The sequence below is a fragment of the Magallana gigas genome, chromosome 7, assembly GCF_963853765.1.
Source record: "Magallana gigas chromosome 7, xbMagGiga1.1, whole genome shotgun sequence".
NCBI classification, from domain to species: domain Eukaryota; kingdom Metazoa; phylum Mollusca; class Bivalvia; order Ostreida; family Ostreidae; genus Magallana; species Magallana gigas.
Genome location: NC_088859.1, coordinates 19,989,681 through 20,013,460, shown reverse-complemented (window position 1 = coordinate 20,013,460; position 23,780 = coordinate 19,989,681). Strand labels below are relative to the sequence as shown.

Here is a 23,780-nt window from a genome sequence, read left to right as displayed (position 1 = left end):
CTAAATATTTTTGACAACGAGAGATTAAATAGTTGAATAGTAATTTTAAAAATACTAGAATGTATTCAAAAAGACAATTAATCATCTTGATATGGTTTTTTAAAAGCAATGTAAAACCGAACACCGGCTTACCCGTTGTTGTTTTGGGTTAAAGGTCAATTACCAAAAGCGAGAACGGAAGATTTTACGACTTTTGTCCTCACACTGTTTTGTTTAAATTTTGGGAATCATGGGATTATATTTTATTTTTTGACAATTCATTTTAACAACTTTAAAATATGTTATGATCAATGATAATAACATCATTGAACATTTTTATGGACAGGAAAAGTAGGCTTTTACGACAACTGTACAGAACTAGCCGCCATATTGTTCCATAGCAACATAGAAATAAATGGTGGACTTCTCTCAATTTTTGGTAAATATTGACAACTTTCAGCAATTTGTAGCGTGTAAATTTGTGACAACACAGAAACGAAATCTTTATATCATCTAGTTAATTACTTTTACTGTAAATGGTTAACGGGTTTGCTTTAACTTGCATAGTAATCGCGATTGAAATGTTTCTTTTAAAGTTTCACCTACTGTTCACATTGGATGTTAAAGATAATACACGAAGGATTTAATTGCAGTTGAGGAAGTAAAACACCACCATGTATGATAGAGCACCAAGGGATCTGGTGAAGACCTTTGGGTCCACCCCTGGAAATGTAGGACCAGGGTCATATGATTCCAATGTATTGCCGAGATCTAAAATCAAGGCTGGTATGTACTTATCCCATCTACTCTACTAGGAATTTATTAAACAGTAACAATTTTCTAAAAGTATCATTTGCAGAAGTGAAAACAAGTGTGACTAATTGTTTACAATTTACAGATGGATATGCTCCATTTTTATCCATGACCAGTAGAGAAACATTTCTTAATGTTAGTGATCAAGTAGTAGCTGCCCCTGGGCCAGGGCATTATGACCCCCAGAATGCTCAAGATGGCATAACTGTAAGTACATGAATTCACAACTTTACTGAGAAATATACAAAACTATACAAAAGTGAATGAAACCAAAATGTTAATGTACATTTTTTACTCTAAAGTTGTGCAAGTGTAATCTTAACTTTCATCTTACATAATCTGTAATTCATAGGCATGAAAAATCCTCTAGGTTATTCTCTCAAATCTCAACATATATATAGATCATAGCATATGCATTGGATTGGAATTTTATAGGGAGGAAAGACACTGGCCAATAAGTCAAAGAGATTCATGGAGCAGATTCCAGAGAACCCTGGTCCAGGGACATACAGCACGGAGAGGTATACAGACTTCAGGTCCAGCAAGTCTGCCCCGGGAAGTATGCAGAATAAAGGCAATGCCACTGGAAGTGTAAGTATCAATGGATGTATGGAAAGAATATTTGTAAGGTTTCCTTTAAAAGAGTATATGAATTATTAGAATATATTTACAAATGTATGTCTGTTACTTACAGTGATGTTTATTTTGTGTGTTTGACCCATTAAACTTGCTAATCAAAATGTGTCAAGTGATTTGAGCTTTAGGAATACTTGATATTTAACATGTATGTAAGTGTAAGAAAAATATAATCAAATAAACTTTGAGTATTATTTACCACACAATATATACATGTGTGAGAGAAAGGTTTTCAAATACTGTAGCAGTGAATATTAGTGTCAATTTTCCTGGATGCCTTTGTTATGTAAAAAAAAATCCACCAAATCAAATCAAATGTTCATTTGAAATTAGACATATAAAAAAAACCATTTATTGGAAGGGAGAACTGTTCTAAACTGCATTTTATGAAAACCAATGATTTCCTCATCTATGTGATAAAGAGAGGATTGAAACATTAACAACCATAGGTTTAAGATGATGTTGAAACTCTTACTTAACATGCTTAATTCCCCCCCCCCCCCCAAAAAAAAAAAAATCTTCCTAATAATATTACTGCAACCACAGTACATGTGGGTATTTTTAACAAATAAAAAGAATTGAATGAAATTATTTTTGCACTTTAGTTGCTGACAAGCAGAATAAAGTTCCACAGAAAACCTGAGGCTCCCTCCATTCCTATGCCTGGCCAGGCCTATGGATACGAGGAGTGTGAGGATGGTACCCTCAAAAAGCAGGACCCCCCAGACAAGGACAAGAGTATCGGGCCAGCCTTCTATAACCCTACCGTCGTAAGGCTCATTGATATGCTTGTATTTAGGTGTCATTAATATTTATTTGCAATCCTCGGAATATTTAGAAAAATAGAAGAAATACCAGTACCTAGTTGTGTAAAATTAATTTTATATTTTATATATATTGTGTTCAAAAACAAAGAAACTGATTATGAAGTATTCTTTGTTAAATCAAAAGCCACAACTTAAAAGCAGTAAAGAATAAGTCGACTTTTACTGCTTTATATTGGATAAAGTGCATGTATAGATATTATAAAAGTAATCAATGCAACCATATTGATTTTAAGAAATTTATTAATTAAGAAATTAATTAATTTATAACCTTTAATCAATACAGGACCCTACAAAGGCCACAAAGACTTACCAAGGTGTGCATTTCAGTAAGTACTCCTCCAAACGTTTGGACCTCAGTAAAGGGCGGATGGGTCCTGGCCCAGGGGATTATGAACCGTACACCAACCTACAAAACAGACCAGAAAACCTCAACGCTATCGAGGAATCGCATAGGTTCGAGGCAAGGATTCCAAGATATCATGAGGCGATCGCCAAAGACGAAGAAAGGAAGGTAATAGAGTAAAAAATTACTACTTGTACTTCAGAATCATTAACTCTTGATTGGGATCACAAGTAAATTGCATGAGCTAGTCTTTGCAGTTTGACTTGTTTTTTTTTTGGATGAACATTAATTTGTTTGTAGTTACTACCGTCTTTCGGATACAATTGTTTATGATTTATAGTAACTTAAATATCTATTCTCTCTGTGCACATTAATATGTATATTAGCCATCTTTTCTGATTAAACTATTAAAGGATATAAATTATTTTTCTAAGAATCTTTTAAACACAATTCTGAAATAGGAGTTATTTCCCTTATATCAGTAAAAAATTTAAAATGCTGAACATCTGACAAAGTTTGTTCAGCTAAAATTCTTTTTCTAATGATCTGTGAAATTGATCACTGTGAATTTAAAATTCTTGCAAAGCTTAATTTGTTTTTCAAACATTGCCAAATTACCCAAGATAAAAGATTGGCTAAGTTGAATGTAATCCTAGCTGTCTTTTAACTGCAGGGATGCAAAAATTATTTAAATTTTCATATCTTTCTTTATATATTCCCTTGAGAAAAAGATGCATCACAAATGATTACTTTACTGAGAATTTGGAGTTTTTTTTAAAGCCAAGCTGCTTTAGATATTACATAGAGGAAGAATAAAAGATATTCAATAAATGCATAGCTCACTCATATAAAACATCAAAGACTTCAAAAATTGCCTTTTAAATTAAAGTGATATAATGTCTTTATCAAATTGTTTATTTGGATTTTGTTAATAGGCTATACCTGGACCAGGAAAGTATGATGTAAAAGGTGGATTTGATCCGGAGCCCCCGAAAGTCAACACTGAGGGTATAGAAGTGGAACACCCTCCCTTCATGTCTCAGTCTAAGGTTAGGGAAGTTTAAAAAGTGACAACTGAAGAAAGGTGCACGGTCTTTAATCCCAATGTATCGGTTCTCCCAAAGTCAATGACTAAATAGAAACAAAATCCTTATGAATCTTAAGCTTGGATAAAGTTTTCTTTATATTGAAATCCTTTTTTCTTTTTTTTTTTACTGATGATTTTTGAATTTTGAATTAGATTAATATTTAAAGGATAGTTACAGTTAATTTATGACACTGTACATATAGCTACAAAAATACCAGTACATTGTGCATGCAGGCTTTGAAAATGAAAACTCTGTTTAAATATTAAGTATGGAACAAAATTAATCACCTTGAATTAATAGTACAGCCATTTAAAAGATTTAAAAAAAAAAACAACTAAAAAATTCAAAAAGACCTTTTACATGTACAGATACTTATAATCATTTATCCCATTATTTCAGAGATTTACCCCTATGAAGAAGACCCTCCCTGCCCCGGGGACGTACAACGACCCCAGAAATGCTTTCGACTCTATGAAGAGAACCACAGGACTGAAGCGGTCCCCATTTGGTCAGACGTCAGTGAGATTTAACCCAGAACCACACGTCAAGAAAACGCCAGGTATAATCTTCAACCTATGTGGAGAACAAGTAAATTGATGGCCCAGTGATTTTGGTTGGGAAATATTTAGAAGCCAATTTTTTTCTCTTGCACGTACATTATAGAAATATGTGTGTTGTTTGAAGGTATGAAATATTTATATTTCAACTATTAAGTTTCATTTTCTGGTTAAAGCGAAGAACGAACTCATTTTCTATATAACTTTGATAGCTCATTCTGTTTGAAAGTAAGATTTTTAAAAAATGTGAAAATATGAAACACTATATCAGAGAAACATTATTTTAGCATTTATCAACATACATAAAGAAACAAACCCCCCAATAAGTGGGAGAGAAATTAGTAAAAAAAAAAAAAAAAACTCATTTTCAATGCATTGGAAATTTCTTTGAAAATCTGACTCTCCTTAATATTCAGAATCCAGTTTTTAGTATGATATTTCCCACCGCCATTTGAAATGTGTCACTGCTGCAAAGACTGACAAAGAAAGAACACTGGGGTCATGCGAGAATAAAGTCATAAATTTGTTGCTGATTTTAATGCAGCCTCTTTGCGAAAGTCTCTAGTTGTCGCTAAAATTCAATCAAGTCGCAGTAAAAAATTACCACACTCTCCATACAGGAGCGAAAACGGGAGGAGAAGATGTGATGGTATCGCATACCTCCCGCATGAACTTATTCGGGAGTGATGTAAACTCCTCTGGTGCAAAAAAAGCCCCCGATTTTACCGTTAATCAGAGAAAGTAATTGTTATAGCGAAGAAAACAAATGCAATATTCTACGTGGAATTTTTATGCGATCTCTATCTTTCTGTGTGTAAACTGAGTCTCCACGGACATCTTGTAGGATGAATGTATAGATTTAGAGAACCACAAAACACTCAAGCACGCCTATTATACCGAGCGAAATTCTTTTTTTTCTTTGTATTATTAATGATTGCAATCATTATTCTGTTATTTGTTACTCTGTTACTCATTTCCTTTCATGAAACTGAGGCTAAAATTTTGTCATTTACCCGGTAGGTTACTGCATGTATAAAACCTGGTATCAGAAATGATAAAAAAAAATGCATAAGGATTCAATCATTTTGAAAACTGTTCATTCATGCATTCATGATTGGGTGCGGCAAAAATATAAAGTTTTAACCAGTCCTAATTAGAAAGTTATAATTAGGGATTTTGAGGTAATTTTGGCATAATCCCATCTTGAAACAGAATGTGCTTGTGACAGTAATGAAGATTCACAGATAAGATCTCCATTTTTTTTTTTGGGGGAACCCCACAAACAAAAGACGAAATCTGACACCCAACCTTAAATGTCAGCTGTTTTTCTCCACCGATAATACAATAACACAATCTTGATGAGGCTGATGTCCCGTCATCCTTTTAGATCCCATTAAAAACGCACATAAATTCCAGACTTCTCGGAAGATGTGCATCGCACAAGGCTTTCCTCTTTTTGCCCAGATGCCCCATGCATTAAAAATTGTCAGGCCGTTTTTTATGAGAGGGGGGAATGGGGGTCTGAAAAATGTCACCCCTGGTGTTGGCCAGGCCATATGACTTTCTCAGAGTCGCAGAATTACGTCTTGTCTTTAATACATCCATGATTTGGGGGGCCATATGGATCGTCCCGGCAAAATTGTTGTTTATGTGTTTTCTGGTATTTTGCTCTTTGACAATATGACAGGCCATGTCATTATGAAATCCGAGTTTTATCACGATAACGCTTTTACATGTGTAACTTCTGACAATGTTTCTCAATGTATTAAGGTTTAAAGTCTTCGCCATATGCCTTCTTATTGCCTCAGTAAGTGTTCCATTAGAGAAGCAAAAATTAAGAAGAAACATCTCCTCACCTCCACCCCCCCCCCCCCCAAATTAAAACCCACTTTTAATTGCCCTGTTAAAATTCTGGCTTTTTTGTATTCCGTTTGACTTTCTATCAAATTCTTTTAAGTGATGCTTGGATCAATACATCTTTAGATTTAAATTCAATTATTTGTAAAAAAGATTTAGTTAAGGGGATATATTTTCCCCAGAAGAACAGATTAGGTTAATATGGTACATAATGATAATACATGTACATGTGTATTTCACCAAAAACTTAAATTCTTATAAGCAAGATATTAATGCAATGATATTTTCTAACTGGTCTAATGAATGTTGTTTTTATATTTATTTAATCAATTGAATGCAAAAAGAATTCAGGCATAATTTAAAATTTCATTAAAAATATTTTAATAAATTTTGTGTGAAGCAAAAGACTTTTTTACAGCGTGAATAAATAAGCCTTAACTTATACAAGATCTTGCATTTTCTGACTAAAACCAAAGAATTATTTTACCCTCCCCCAGTGACTTCCGAGTTAATTCACACCAAGAAAAAGACATAAACAAATCATCCTAGCTTGCATTATGAAATCATTCTAATTTTCATTCTTTTGATATTTTATATTTCTGTATGCAAGCTAGCCCCAGAAAGTGAGTCACTTCTGAGCCCATCGGCAAACTTGTGATAAATTTTCATTATTTCCTGGAGAGTTTCTACCATTGGGGACTCGCTCGATCTCAGACTCGTCATCTCGATTCTCGGTGTGTGTGGAACTTCACACAACCCATGCATGCAGTGTCTTCAACTTGTCACCAAGTTAATTGCCGTTTTAATTTCTTTTCTGGAGATATTTTCTCTCAAACGTCAGATCTAATGTGTGGGCAGACAAATTGAATTTTAAGAATTAAAGCTTATTCCTTGCTGGGCAGTTTCTGAATTGACTCAATTATAAAATGTGGCATTTTTTAGCGGCTTTTGAGTGAAAAAGCTGTCAGAAGTTTAGATCTTCTTAAGAATTATTGTTCAGAAGAAGAAATGAGTTGGTACCATTTAGGGCTTTGCACCCTCATACACTCAGTTTATATCTTGTTTTTAAAATATTGAAGGGTTTAACTGAAACGTAATGTGTTTTTTATGCTGGCAAATGCAGTTCTTAGTGAAAGTAATGACATGAAATAGGAGGAATGAGCTTGTAATTACTATTTGATGGAAATAGTCATCAAGTACATGTATATTATACTGCAGTTGTTTTCATTGTTTTTTATCATTAAATCAAGATTTTTACATGTTCATGCCATCAAACCTGTCTCTCAATCAAGTTAACTATTTTCATTTTCAGAATTTTCATAAAATTTCTCAATACATATGTTAGATGAAACTGTAATCAAAGTACTGTAAATGAAATATATAGTGACCAGAGTACTGTAAATGAAATATATAGTGACCAGAGTACTGTAAATGAAATATCTAGTGACCAGAGTACTGTAAATGAAATACCTAGTAATGAAATTTAACGAATGACAGTATAAAATGATGGAATGTAACAAATTCATAATAATGACAAAATTCCAGGACCCGGGGCCTATAACTTGACTGGAATGGGCTCGGACAGTATGAGGAGAGCCTACATCGAGAGCACAAGGAAAGGGGTATTTGGCACCACGTCCGTCCGAATTAAACCAATCACAAAGAAAGAAGAAGTGGAAGTACCGGGTCCGGCTCACTACCAGATCAAGGAAAAACCGTTCCAGAACCGGTACCAGAATATGACTGCTCAGTTCTCGTCCGTGACGTCTAGACTCAAGGACCCACCTACTGTAGTTAAGGTATGCATGTGGCACTGCCAAATAATCAACTGATATATTATTGTGGCAGACCCACATATGAATACACACATTAAGAATTCACCATATGGAGTCATATGTGTGCATGGATCCAGATATTTTTACAGGTGGGGTCTTAGGCCTATTTTTGGTAATTTTACTATGTAAATTAAAGAAGTTGAATCAAGGTTTGACCAATTATAGCTAAAATTGTATATTATGATTATAGTTATTATCCTTAATTTCTTATCGGTGTATCAGAATCTTAAAGTCGATATTTTATTTCATAGTATATAACTTAGAAAAGTCTCTATGGACTAAGGCATGTTATCAAAAACTATTGATTGGAAATTTGAAGATTCAGAAAAAATATTTTTGATGCCAAATATCTTCCATTATATGTGCATGTGTAGAAAAAATTCATTTCAAGTATTCATGCAGCCTCAAATCAGCAATTCGGTACTATGATTTGAAGAGAGCTTGCAATGAAAGATGGATCAGTATCAAAGCGAATAATGCTGACTGCAGCCGAAAAGCCCACATGCAAAGAGTACGCATTAAAATATCATAGATAGCCCGAGACCAGAAGTGCATCTCATCTGTAATGGTGGTCCGAACTTCATAAATATTCAGACAATAACTTGTCAACATTAAGAGATCGTACAAGGGCAGAACAATCCAATATCCATATGTGGTCTGAAAACATGATCTGGATCCTGGTGATGGTTATATGTTTTGTTGCACTTAGGCACCATCGTCAGCTCCTAACGTATTCCTACTCTCGTCCCCCGAGTGCTGTTTTCATCTTGTAATGGCGAGAATTTGTGTGTATGTGGGGGATATGCTTTGCATGGCACCAATGGCCGAGTCATGATATCTCGGATCTCGGTGTACTATTCTCTCTGACCAGAACTGTGGTTTATAATGTGGGAGTCAGCGGAAGTGTTTTTCCAGTGAAATTGAGAGTGCAGATGCAGTTGTCATGATAAAGCAGACGTCAGTTGAAACATATAAAATGCATACTTAAACTATTGATTGAAGTCAATGCAATTTTTCCACTTTTCTGTTAGCAATGAACTTTTCCATCAAGATCAAATGCCCATGGCAACAACTCAAATAAGTCTTTCCTTTCCTAAAAACGAGTTTGAGAAATGGATGAGAAATTCAGTTAAAACCATAGCAATCAATTATTCTTCCCAATTTCTAATAGAACACTATCCATCATTTTTTCACACCTTCCTCCGAGTTTTTGATGGAGTATGTCATATTCAGCTCTGACTGTCTTCCATCTTAATTTCCCATGATGCTTGTTGGTGTGATAATTTGGGAGTTTGTTATGAGAAATTTTCCAGTGTCTTTTCAATGGTAAAATGGGAAAAGTAGAGTAAGCATGCACACACACACACACTCTCTCTCTCTCTCTCTCTCTCTCTCTCTCTCTCTCTCTCTCTCTCTCTCAGAATAACAAAACTTTACACATGCCTCTAAGCATCATGTATGAATATTAACTTGTATAACATGTTTTTCAATAAAATATTTTATCAAAAAAGCCTTTTGAAAGATTGTTGTTTCTAGCCATTCCTTGAAGTAGATATAATTTGTCTGAATAGCTAAAATACAAAAGGCCCACTGTTTTGTTTCTAACTTGGCCACTTCTTAAACCTTTGTAAGTATATTTATATCAAGACTCTTTGAAAAGACAAATTTTATTGTGTCTATTTACATAAGAAACTCTATCATCCATCCAAGATGTAAATAAACAATAATTCACTCTTCAGTTTGTGTACAATTCCAGTATCATTGAAAAGAGTCAAATTTATGGCACCTTTATAAACATTTAATTAATGGCAGACAATATTTCATTAAAATGCAGACATTGAACAAAAAACAAACCTATTGAAATGGTACGCTTGTTTAAAAAAGTCTACGATTCTCATGTAGCTGAAACCATAGCCCTGGAGCCACATTCCAATTATCTTTCATTAAGAATGCTAACAAACTTGAAATTTACACAGGGCAATGTGCATCCTGCAGGGTACTTTGTGCAGAAAATGGCGAAAGTGTCTTGTATGCTGGAGGCTGGCTGGTCCATTACAGGAACAGGAAATGGGAATCAACAAGTTTCTCTGTCTGTGAGAATCGTCTGGTCGGGCTTTGTATTCCAGATGCTGGTCAAGTACATTTGGTGCCACGTAGGTTCACAGTTGTCTTTTACTCTTGAAAGGAAAATTCACAAAGAATTGAGTTGGAAGAGATTTGTTGTTGTTGTTTTTTTTAAGCTTATTCATGCTTTTCTTATTTCATTTCCATATCAATGAAATATTTGCTCAGAGAGAAAAATTACCCTTTTTTCACAATTGCTCTTTTAGCATTGCATGCCACTTAAACATTTAAGAAAATTGGTCAAAGTGCACTTGACATTCATCTTCATGCAAACTGATAGCAATTAGTGCATGTACCATAAACTCACGAGGAACAATGGATTTCTTGACCATCAACAGCATTAAACATTCAAGAGGAAAATCTCTTTCATCATCTCCTGCGGTAGCTTGGATATTGTCTGTTTTATATCAACCAGAATCAAGCCTCTTGCTCCCTGTGGTTGCTTATCGGTCCGTTTTATTGATGATTCTTGGGGTCCAACAATTGCCTGCACGATGCCACAGCAGGAGAAACGGTCCAGAACAGGCTTCTTGCATTTGTAGGGAAAAAAATGGCTAATTCCTTATTTGTAGATGGAATCCATCTGATAGTAAATTTGATAAGAGAAGCTTGTCTGGCAAATTGAATCCTTCAGCCAAAATCCAATCAAACAAGGAATATTTATGAAATGGTTTCGGTGCCATATATTGCTCTGCAATGTAAGTCCTGTCAGCCCATCGTTGATGTATATTCTTTTGTTATTAGATTTCTCCTGCAATCTTTAACAGTATCAGAAACGGGACAGTTTAATCAGACACTTTCATTTGTACATCGGCTATGGGCTCTCACCATTGGGATGTGTAGTGTTCAATCACATATATTGCTAGAACTTTGGTGTCCATGTACATGGTCTTCCAAAATGACATATAGTTTGGTGTGGTTTAAAGGGGCATGGTTACGATTTTGGTAAAAAATTATTTTTCTGATTTTAATATTTAGAATGCTTCAGAAAGGCATTTTTAATTATAGGCAGCCAGGCAGCCGAAATTTGAGTGTTATTTGTTGAGTTATAAGCGAGTTACAGAGCTTGAAATTCTTTGCTATGTAAATAAAGCGGTTGTTTACATTTTGAACTTTGAAGTAAAAAATTCAATTTAAACTTAAAATGAATATGTTTAACGTTAGGAACTGTTTATCTATGCTTAAAATAAGTAAAAAGATAGACAAATGTATATTAAACCTATCTAAACAAAAATAGGGCACAAGCCTTGTTTACATGACAAAGAATTGTGAGGCCTGCATCTTGCTTAATAAAACTCGACGACTGACTCTCAAATTTTATTTGATCATTAGAAATGCATTTTTAAAGCATTGTAAATAATAAGAACATAAAAATAACATTTGACCAAAATCGTGACCATGCCCCTTTAAAGAGGGTAGGAATCTCTCTCTCTCTCTCATCTCTTTTGAGATGTACCGGTAATGGGACACCTGTCAATATTACATGTAATAATATAAAAATATCTACCGTTATATCTTATTGGTCTATGTACTGGTGAATACAATTAAACCGAAAGAAAAAACTTATGTACAGATGTTTCCTAATGAAGAAAGCTTGTTATCAGAGTTTGTTACAATCAAGTTGACATTTGAAATATTTTTTGACCGGGCTCAATGGCACCGATGAAACCCTGCAAAAAATATGTTCAATAGATTGTTTCCTTTCATCTGTGAAATTCTTCTTTTTGTTATGCAATATCTATGAATCACGAAGTTCTTCCCCCCCACAGTTTGGGGGTTGGAATTTGAGACAAATTGCCGATGTCCTGGTAGTATATATTATGTAATCGGTGATGAAATTACGGTAGGTATCCAGTCTCCATGGGGATAATATTTTATGGCATTTAGCAAAAATGCGCACCATCTTGTGATCAAATTTGGTTTATTATTTGTTGTTCTGCTGAATGATTCCTGAAGGTGCTAATTGACCAAAAAGCTATAGGTTGCAGAAGCAGACAATTAGGTTACAGAGCATTGTCTGCAAAATGATATCTTCTGGCTCTTAGTTCAACCAAATTTTCACTGATATCTATGGGTTTTTTTTAGCTACTCTCAGGATTTTTTTTTTCTCTGTGTATTTCTTGAAAATGTTCTTAACATCGCTGATTTTTTTTTTTTTTATCAACAGACACAAATTTGTAGAGTAGCCATGAAGCTGTAAACTTTTATGTTTGTTTTTGAAATCTTTGACACCTGTTCGTAACATTAAACTTCAAGTCATTATCTCCGCCCGCATCCACTTTATTGGTTCAGTCTGGAAAGATGAAGTACCCAATAGAACAGTTCCCTATTAGTAACATTTTAATGAGATTAATTCTTTTTCTTTTATTTAAGTTTTAACCCCATTTTTTTTTTACCCTGCTTATCTTGAATATTATCGAGTCTTTGGGGAAAATATCTCATGTTGACAATGATTTAAGTGAAGTAGATACAAATATATAAAAACTTCTTATCGAAAATTCTATCCATGTACTTTCCAATGACCTAATGCATAACAAGGGGGGGTAAGTTTAGAAAAAGAAGGGGAACAAAATCTACACAAACCACTCCGCCCTAAGGAAATTTAATGAACATCAAGTTGTGTTTGTTTTTCAAGATGACAATTTCCTTTCTGCTGCCAAACTTGCTAATGTACAAGTTGCACGGGTCAAGGCACTTCATTAGAAAGTTTTCTTACACAAACTTATTGGGCTCCAAACACTAGGCCCCGTGTTTACATGTTCTCGAATAATTGTATTTTCTTTGCAAATTATGTTTTGGTCATTTTTATCCATTATTGATCGCTAAGTGTGGGGTATGCTTGATGCTCGAGGACCACGTAATCTCCGAATGTCAAAGCAGGATTAAACCATCCCACTCGAGCACTCTTCATCTTGAATGGTTTCTTTTGAAGCTGTTTTTACATTAGGACTAATATGTTTCAGGTTAAGGACCATTTCATATGTTTCTACTGTATCAACCTCCCGATAAGGGAAATCTTGAGGGGAAAATGGTTTTTAAATTTACATCTGTCTGCATGAAGGTCACCAGGGCAGGCATTGATCAGTCTACTCAGACTGAATGAATTTTACATTTATTTTATAAAATATCTGGACTGAGAATGTTTTTCTTAAAGTAAAAAAAATAGACATGCGTGTGGGTAACATTTCAATTTAAAATCTAGTGATCATATGTACACCATTATGATTAATATATAAACTTTTAACCATCAATGATTCCCAATGAATTAGTGCTACAGTGCTAAAAACTGACCTTAACTCCATTCACAAAAAAAACAAATAAATTGTACTCATACAAGCTTAGTAGGCTTAAATTTTGTAGGTACCCATGTATACATAAGGTTACTTTTGTTTTATTTTTAAATGGAATTAAATTGCAGGAGATGCCCCCACCTGGATCCTATGAAGTCGCCATGTCCTATCAAAACTCCCAGCTCCAGGGAACAGAGAGGACCAAACCGAGGACCGATGAGGCCAAGAGGAAACATGGATCCTTCCTCTCAGCAGCCTCTAGATTTGCTCCTCCAAGAGACGTGATCAACCATAACAACGATCCAGATTTACCAGGTAGGACTTTCTGAATCCAGATTCCTGTCTGGAGTTTTGACATGGATTCTTAGAGTTGTGATGAATATAGTGAAGAGGTTCATAAAATCCAGATTCCTGTCTGGAGTTTTGATATGGATCTTTAGAGTTGTGATGAATAGTGAAGAGATTCATAAAATCCAGATTCCTGTCTGGAGTTCTGACATGGAATGGAAGGTGTACATTCTAATGAGTTGTGTTGTCCAGTACAGTAGTACCTTACTGAATTGGACACCCATCAAACAGCATGAACGATTACAGTAGGCAATGCTTGAATGTGTATGTGTCTGTTTTGAAGAGAGAGAGAGAGAGAGAGAGAGAGAGAGAGAGAGAGAGAGAGAGAGAGAGAGAGAGAGCCTTGACCAACTTGAGTTTTAACTCTTAAAGTGCAATTGCTGTTTGGAGTAAATAGATAATGATTATATAGTGCATCCCCAGCTAAGAAGCCCAGAGTTTAGAATGCCGAGTATTAATCATTGCTGTAATGAAGAAATGTCTCCCCCATATAAACAGGCATGTTTAATGTTTTAGAGGGGAATATGCCAAGAATTAAACTCCAGACTTTTTTTGTCAATTACTGAATTAGTCAGGGAATCCCTTTAGAAACAAACCTCGTATCTGTTAAATAAACTGTGGGCTCAATCAGAAGTCATTTCTGCATACATCCTGTGTAATCCATGTTGCATTTCTAGAATTGAAAGATAAAGCTTTCTTGCTCATCATATTTTATTAATCTAATCAGCCGTTCTGATTACAGGAAGAAGGGGGGTAAAAAACCATGGGTTACTTTGTTTATGAACTTAAGGCAGACAAAATTTGTCTGGATAGACCACCTTGATTTTTGAAATATGGCAGAAAAGATTTTTTTTCTTTGAAGAGTATGTAGAAGATTTTTCTGAGTGAAGAGACTTGAGTTATCAGAAATGTTGGTCAAATCAAGATTGAGGCGGGTTATTTGTGACACCTTTCTGTCAGAGTTGATGACATAGGGGGGTTTGCGGATCATATTACTTTATCTTAAGCTGCTGTTAAAATGTCAAAGATTAAAACTCGAAGAAATGCTATGAGCACATGTTTTTTAGGGTATTAACATTGCACTACGTGATACAATAAATCACCTAGGAAGATTCAGAGCTTCGTAGTTTAATTAATTGAAATAATGTAATTTTGACTAAATTTTGTCTCCAAAAAAAATGTCAGCTGCATTGGAGAAGGTCTCAGAATTTGAGCAGTTGAAATGGTCAATAATAATCAATTTATAGCAGGCAAAATTTTTGCAAATAGTTGGTTTAGAGCATTCTCCTTTGAGACTCAAACAAATTATCCCATAAGTTTTTCTTTTCACTGCCACAAATGCATAAATAGTTTTGACAGAAAGTTTGATTTTTTGTGTGTAGAGAATACATCTTCATGCCATAATTAAATTTCATTTAATTCAATAACCTCAATTCATTACCTTCCTGAAAAGACTACCAAATATTTAGAATTCCCTCTAATTAAATAGAATGTTACATAACGTAATTCATTACATTGTAGATTAAGGTATTGAATTCTTCCTAATACTGTTACCCAGCCTATTGACAATCTAATCGAACTCTTACATACAAGGTATCTGCTAAATCTACTCGGGGAATCATCGCTTACCATCATGAAAGATCAAATTATGGCCAATAAATGGGGCCAAGATGAGCAAAACAGAGAAATACCAGAATTGGATGAGGCAGGAAGTTTGGAGGAAAATTGGCAGATTGTAGATATTTTTGTTGTTGGTTTATTGAATTACTGGGTGATGTGGAAGTTGATCCAATATAGTCGTACTCGGATGCTGATGTGTAAGCCTAGTATGGCGCACGTAATTGGGAGTAATTTTAAGAAGGGATATACATGTATGTATACAGACGGAATGATAATTGTATTGTGGGCATCTTACAGCACTTACATCTTTAATGCGTTAGAGTAACACAGCTAAAGGCCAGTTTCCATATATGTCTTGCTTGGCTTGAAACAAATGGCTACAGCAGTTATCTTGATACAGGAGTCTGTCATACTGTGATGAATTACAATATGCTTTCATAACCTTAATGAACATGACTCGAGATTAACATAGAGAGGTATGTCTGTTAATTAATGCAGCCAGACTTATTGCTTTTATTGGTTTGAAAATGTAGGTATCCAGCTGATGAATTCAAGAACATACATTTTGAAATATCTAACTAAGGAAACCATGCACTCAGATACAATGCTTTTGTCCCGTTCCACTGAAAAAGTCATGTATGATGTGCAAAATCAAGTCAATTATCATTGAAAGGACTTCTGTTAGTACCATTTTTAACAGTTCTTTCTTCAGCTGGAATATTTTAAACGTTTTATAGAGTAAGCATTGCAGTGCAATATTATGATTTTTCATGCTTTGACCGGTGATAAATTTATATACCTGTATTTACTTGCATTGAACACTTTGGCCCTCAATTGACTGCATGTAATTTTACAGGAAGAGCTCAATCAGATATGGAGCAATTATTCTTAAATTTATTAGCTTTGATTTCTTGTATCAATTCCTTAACCCATTTCCCAAATTAAGATTTTAAAAGATAAATGATCTGCGTGCAGTATATATTGTGAATAAAGAATGGAAGCCAGCAGAATTTCAGTTCAGAAATAAAACCTCCCCATTTCCCTCCCGTACAGTAAAAACAGCCTATCAGTTTGCATTTTATATCTATTTAGGTGCAGTACCGTTAATTATATTATATATAAATTAGGAAACTGCTTCAATGCACATAGGTTAGGTTCTGACAATAGCTACTCATTAAATAGTATTTACGTTTCTCCCATTTACAGATAAGAAGCTTGAAACAGGAGAAAATTACCTCAGTGTTATAAACATGTGAAAGAATGCAGATTTATTCATAAGAGTTATCTCCCTTGCATTAATTTTTTTTCTTTCTAGGCGTCCATAAAATTGAAAGTGATGAAAAACAGCCAACATATCTTAAACAGTCAGAATTCTTCTTGGATAAAACTCACTTTATGAATTGATTCTTAGAAGAAAACAAAAATATGCATGTCTTGGGAAAGCAACTGCAAGTTAAGATATTGCTGGCAAAAAAAAAAAGAAATTTAATTGAAGAATTGACATCAAGATATTGTATTTCTGACAGTAAATGAGATAGGCTTTGATCGAGATATTCTGACTCATGGGAAGTTTACAAATGTTGAATTCTGTTGCCAGTATCATATTTTTATTTGGAAAAATTTGTTACTATCAAGTGAATTTCAATTATTCTGTGAGGATTTTATGATTTTTAATGTATTACCTGGTATGTTTTTCTCTTAAAAACAACATCTCATTCAATCAGTAGAAAAAAAGGATTGTCTTTGGTTTGTTCTCTATGAAAACATTTTTTGATATTAGAAAACCTGGGATGGTACTTTGGCATTCATTGCTGTTTGCATGTACCTGGAATTGAAATTTCTGGCAGATTTGACATATATTTGTCATTATATACCGGTAAAATTGCTGTAACTTTTCATTGGGGGACAAATTTTTGAAATGACGATGTCTTGTTTATTTGTTGAAAGATGGATAATTATGGTTTGATTTCAACCCACTGACATATCTTACAAATAACTCCACCTATGAACAGTGTCGGTAACCAAACAAAAAAAAACACCAAAAAAACGGCACTTACAATAGCAATGCCTGGGTTGATGCATCGGCCACAAGATAGATAATTGTCTATCATGATATGTTAGGACCATGTCATATTCCTGAATAGAGACATGTTGAACATTATGTATGATGTGTTCAGCACTTAGCCACATAAAAAAACAAAATGACAAATATACTTGGGTTATGAATTAATATGGATCACTTAGGATTGGCCCAGAATCTCAGCGAGTGTTCAATCAAAACTGCATGAACACCTGGTTTGGATCTTGCATGAATTTGGGTTTTTGTTGAGTTTTTTTTTCTTTCTTTATTTGATATGCCCTGAAATCTTACAAATTGTGCAAGTCACAGCTTAATTAAGAGTTTTGTAAGGACTGCAGCACAATTGTTTCACAAAGAATTGAAAGTTTATTTACAACTTAAAGGTCTGAAAACATAATCTTACAAATATTAGTTCATGCAGGTAGATGCTAAAAGAAAGAAAACACCCTTTGAAAAATTGTATTATTAATCAAAGAGTATATCAGTAGAATTACAGCTAATTTATTATTTGATTTACGGTAAATTCAATATGCCTGCATTATGTTGTGGGCACAAAATTATTTTCAGGTTTTTTCACCTGCAGTCTATTTTCATTTACTGGTCACTTGTTTTTTTAATTTGATTTCTGACAGTAAATAAGAAAAAAAAATGTTAATAAGAATTACATGTATTAAAGAAATTGAATAATTAAAGGAATTAAAAGGATATTCTGGGAACTTACACTTAAGCAATAAGTTATGGATTCCCTAAAGTTTTAGAGAGCAGTATGTTGTTTGTCATAAGATTTAATGATGTTGCAGCTTATTTGTCTTTTCCCTTCACAGCATGTATCTCAGGGGGATTTTTACAGCATTTAGTGTTGTTCAAGGTCAAAGGTGAGATTTCCTACCACTGGGGTCATACCTGGAGGTCATTTATGTACATATTTTATTAGCATCTCTCAGGCCATGTGACATTTCACATTAATATTCTTGAAACCTATCTCTCTTTTACCAGCTTTAAAAAAAAAAAAAAAATTAGAAATAAAAAAAGAAGTAGAGTAAATGCAAGGATTTCAGGGTTTGCTAGGATGCAAGTTGCATATTATTCTGCACGTGAACAATATTTTGTTAGTCGAACGTGGAATCATTCTGCATAAATCAGGTCTTATCAGCGATTATTTCAGCCATATTGTGACAGAGGATCGTAAATATTTTTCGGATCAAAAATAATTATCTCAAATGCAGTGTATAAACATGCATTTTGCGGGTAAAAATAATTTTTCATTGTTTTTATCAACGGAACACAATATTCCATTGCTGAGATAATTTCTTTAAAATGAGTAATCGTAATAAATTGGCAAATACGAAAAAAAAGAGTGTTGCAGTAGAAATCAATTTGGCACATTAGTGTCAACATGGAAAGGATCATAACTGTTTGAAACTCAAGTCTCTTAAAGCTTGATTAAACCCCAAATAAAAGTTAAATGCAAATATTAATATTCCTATGAAAATGGAATGATTGCTTTATAGAATCGACCTTGATCAAACACTGTTGAGTAATAATTTCTATGAATGACCTCGATCGAGCCCTGTTCTCCGCAAATTAACTGCTTTGTTGGTATGACTGCAGACCCAAAGACTTCTTGATGAGCATTGCACAAATTATGACTAAAAGCCCTTTCATGTTCAAGATTGAGCATATAGTCTTTCTCATAATGGTCTCTCTGGCCGCTTTCGTCATTAGCAAATTCACTCACAAGTCCAGTATTTTGGATATACATTGTATTGCATTTTTTTTTTTTTATTTCCCCCTCCTTTTAGTATCTCTGTGCCACTTTCCTAATGACCATTAATTATGGCTGCTGGAATGAGCTGAAAAATTTGACAGCCTATTTCTTCTGAGAGGGCTTATCTGGGTGGGATAAGTAGCCCAGATGCCTGTTTTGTTTTACTCTGTTTTGCATGCTGACAGAAGACACACACTAACTCCAATATCTCACTGTATAAGCATATATTTAAGGTAGTAGTGCCCAACGTTTGAGATTTTCCAGCTCTTGTCGAGTTCTAGAACAAGGGTTACCCAAGATTTATTTCTTATATCGTAAATTGGGGGAAGAGTACACTAACTTTTTGAAGTGAAAGATGGGAGACAAGGTTTATCATTGGGTTACAGATATTTCATCGGGATTAAAGGACTTTTGAAAGAAATAAAAGTGGCAATTTTTTAGTCGATAACCATCAGAATGGCCAGTGGTAGCTATTTTTTACAATTTAACGGTACAAGTTTTACAATTATTTGCCAGATATATATCCGTTATCGGGAGAGATGTCACAAGTCTTGTTCCAGTTTAACCCCGTTTTATCTCAATTATTAGATTAGCATATGTTCCAAGATGTCCAATTATGTTTTAGAGCACAATAAATTTCCACCAACTAGAATTCATGTAGTCTTGGAGCCTCTCATTCGTGTGTTAATCATAGAGCAATTTCTTTGCTGTCATAAAAAATGGCGTAAACACTTGTAATTTCGCAAAATATTTTTGAACTTTTCATTATAACCTCTTGGATAGAAAACAACTTGAAGACTGATTAAAGCAATAATTGCTAGGCATCTTTATTCTCGAAAACGAACATGGCGAGTTATTAGACCAAACGTTTTTAGATCTGGCACAGGCTCTTTGAAACTTCTGTAAAATCTGAAGTGTTACAGGACTGGGTAAACTGCTTTGGCAGACAAACAATTTACTCTCAAGCTATTGTTCATGTCAAGCCAAATAAAACCTGAAACCCACCGCAAATAGAAGGAGAGGAGCGGCCAATTTCAGATTATTCTTCATCTTCCTTGGTTCTGTGTTTGACTTAACAAAACCCCCATCTCGAAAATTACATGAACCAAATTACATGGCCGCTTTGAAATTAACGAGGAACATGGCTGAGACGGCACTTGTGCATTATTTCATAGCGGAGAGAGTTCCTCTGTTCAGCATCAAACCACTTCTGTCCTGCGTAATTTTTCTTTTGGGGAATTTCTGTCAAAGCTCACGAGGTCTTGTCTACAAATTGTGTACAATTTCGAATTGGGGTCGGGGTAATTAAAACTTATTGGTGTTGAATGATTGGAATGGCAAGAGAAGAAAAGAATTGACATCAGATAGAAATAGAACATTTTTTTTGTTTTAGATAGAAAGTTAAAAGTTCATTGTAACCATGACCTATATTTATTTTTTAGGACACATACCTCTAGCTGTTTCCATAATCTTGAAAACAATTGCATCAAAATTAGCAAAATATTTTGAAATTCATTCGCCATTTAGTTCAAAGGAATGTGCCATCAGTAGTTCCTTCTGAATTCTATTTCATATTCACATCCATGCATGTAACCACCATATTCAAAGATTTTTCAACATTAAAGAGTTAATCAAAACAACAAAAAAATATTTTTTTTCTCTTTCTCTCCTGCCCGGTCCACCTTTTCCTTATTGTTGAAGTTCATTTTTATAGTTTTAACAGGAATATTTATGTACGGTAATCTGAAATCATTAGTTTTGATTAAAGCAGTTGTTATGACATATAAATCTTTTGTTATTTCACAGAACATGGGACAAGAGGTATCTCTTGAAATTATTTTAGTGACTTTGCCTGAAGCCCAGTGAATGTATAGATCAAGGTTCTTTTTTGTTGCATACAGTCATTGAATTTGGTTCACTGGACTTTGCAGAGATTTTTTTTCAGAACTATAGCATAATTAATGCATGTCTAGGTTGCTAATGCGAAACCATTTAATTAATGTAATACTAGTACATTTCACCCCCCCCCCCCCCAAAAAAATTGCAACCTTATCTTGATTAGCATCATGTGACCTTATCTTTAATTTGTTTGGATAAACATACACCATACATTTCCTTAGCAACAGGCAAGGTCAACAGGCATGTTTTTATGGCAACCCCCATTTCTTCTATCTATCAGTCGGCCCTGAACAATTGGTAGGTATATTGGAAGACCCATTAATTTCCTCAGCAAAGAAACAATTCTGTTTGCTAATCAAACGATTATCTTGACTAAGTAATTTCACCTGTAGACTTTGTGAGGAATGTGAACATGCTTTTATCTTGCCTTTCATCATGGCAGATCCTGCTATGGGGGGGTGGGGTTTGAGGTCACCGGGGTCAGGGTAAGATACAGAGGGCTGTAGCGGTGATTGTGAGCTTGTTTCCCCATCCTAGAGTAATTGCTTACATGCAGTACCTGACTGATTCAATATCTCCAGAATCATGTTAATGCATGAATCACATTGTAACTTAGATGCCATCATTGCATCCTGTTCCTCCCAATGTATAATAAATACCCCCCTTCTTTAATAAGATGGAGATTTATACTATTCTTGTATTTTGGCTTTAAAGTGTTAACACATTTGTAAAAATGTCATATGCTGAACTTGATACTGCATCTATTCACCTAGAAGCATCCTATGTCTGGATGTATTTCTTGTTCCAAAGTGTTAACTCATTTCATTCTCCCCCCCAAAAAATAGTGCAAACTCCAACTTGTTTCACACTTTCCTGCAAAGCCTCATTCAGAAGACAGGGATTAAGTAAAAAGAAAAATGGTGGCACCGTGACTTGTGCATTTTTGATTTCAGCAAATAAAACCAGATATTTCTTTGCAAAAATAGTAATTATTTTCACCCTACGAAGTGGAATTAGATATGTATTTATAAAGACGCTCATAAATAAATACCTCGTTGAACAAAAACAGGAATTTGTTATGTCCATAAAAAAAAGTCCTAAAGCCGAAAGGTTTCGAGACTTCTTAATTCAGTGTGGAAGATGGGGCTCCATAAAAACCTCATATCCCAAATTAATTTAGTGTAGGCTTACCAAAAATAAATTGATTTGGCACATGGTGCAATGGAAAAAGTCTTCATAAATCTACTTGTCAGAACTGGGAAAGATAAATGATGAAAGACAGTATAATAGGCGAGCATAGGACATTTACTGAGCTCGCAGGACAATATTTTATAGAGTTTTTATCATCAGTTGAAAAATTCGTTCAACAGGTTCAAAATTCAATCATGTTGGGGAGAGAGAGAGAGAGAGAGAGAGAGAGAGAGAAAGAGAGAGAGAGAGAGAGAGAGAGAGAGAGAGAGAGAGAGAGAGAGAGAGAGAGAGAGAGAGAGAGAGAGAGAGAGAGAGAGAGGTTGTGTGTGCTTCTAGAATAAAAAGAGAAAGAAAAGGTGAAAATAATATTTTAGCTGCTTGATTCTCTTATTATACCTTCAAACCACAATACAGATTTTGTTGAAAACTTATTATTGAAAAATAATTACTTACATGTTTGTAAAATGTGAATGCACATGTTTTTTATGATAAATAGATGTTACAAAAGATTATCTTTAGCCCTGAAATGTATGTTACCACTATTGTATTTTGTATAATTGTCTGATACCTTAATCCTATAGGCCCAGGAGCATATGACTCAAAGGAGGGACTTGCCAGGAAGGGAGGACTAATGGTCACCAAGGACAAACGTTTTAAGGACCTCAAGTCAGAAGGACCCGGACCAGGATCCTATGAGGTAAATACTGTAGAAGCACATATTTTCGTTGGGTCAAAATTTCGTTTTTTTTAAACGAAAGGAAATTTTGTTGCATTTGATTTCGTCACATTGTAATCTCTAAAATGTATTACATATCAACTCTGTATTCTTTAATACTTGGGTTAAAGAATCGTCATGGATTTAATTTCGTTGATTAAAACTGCCAACGAAAAGAACGAAATTAAATTCTCAACAAATATTACTGCTTTTACAATATATAAATGTACAATACATAATAAAAGCCAGAAATTATTGGTTTATAGTCTCTAATTACAAGCTATTTCTTTGGTAAGGTTAAAGATGGATTTTTTCGTCTCTCTTGTATTGAAAAAAATTGGTGCATATTTTGTAAAAGGGAGGTGGGGATAAAAAAAAAAAATTTATTCATACCAGGTCAAATTTCATGGTCGGTATAAAAATTTGTTCATCTTTGTAGTTTAATAGATACCAGTTGGAGAAGATGTGATTTGAATATATATGAAATTTGAGTAACTCATTGCTTCTAATGTACCTCTTTTTTTTTTAAATCTCTATCTTGAATATAATATAAATATTGAAATAAGATGGCAGTCTCAACCATGGTTTCATAAAGTCTATTTTAACCTTTACATCTTGAAATCCTCAGATATCTGGAAGTTTTTTATCAGTCTCACCGAGATAATGAGGTTTGACTGTTTATGTTCAGGTACCAGCTTAAAGGCAACCATTAAGCTATAGGTACAATGCCTGATTAATTAAACTTGTTAATTGCAGTTTCTTACCTGTAATTATCCCCTGTCTTTAACTTTATGGCCATGCTTGCATCAA

The 23,780-nt window shown here is 34.3% G+C and overlaps 1 protein-coding gene across 2 annotated transcripts in view; it reads left to right on the top strand.

Moving 5' to 3' along the window:
* The first annotated feature begins 341 nt into the window (after window positions 1-341).
* Window positions 342-23,780, top strand: part of LOC105341107 (sperm-tail PG-rich repeat-containing protein 2) — a 31,557-nt gene continuing 8,118 nt past the window's right edge. The window contains exons 1-11 of one of the 2 annotated variants that reach the window (XM_011447443.4): window positions 342-418; window positions 633-765; window positions 878-999; window positions 1,228-1,383; window positions 2,034-2,198; window positions 2,539-2,766; window positions 3,534-3,647; window positions 4,086-4,245; window positions 7,646-7,899; window positions 13,478-13,664; window positions 22,837-22,952. In XM_011447443.4, the coding sequence (XP_011445745.2) occupies window positions 654-765; window positions 878-999; window positions 1,228-1,383; window positions 2,034-2,198; window positions 2,539-2,766; window positions 3,534-3,647; window positions 4,086-4,245; window positions 7,646-7,899; window positions 13,478-13,664; window positions 22,837-22,952 (1,614 nt within the window). In that variant the 5' untranslated portion in view covers window positions 342-418; window positions 633-653. Of the gene's footprint in view, window positions 419-613; window positions 766-877; window positions 1,000-1,227; window positions 1,384-2,033; window positions 2,199-2,538; window positions 2,767-3,533; window positions 3,648-4,085; window positions 4,246-7,645; window positions 7,900-13,477; window positions 13,665-22,836; window positions 22,953-23,780 lie in introns of those variants that run through there. The other variant, XM_066065554.1, reaches the window with a different exon arrangement.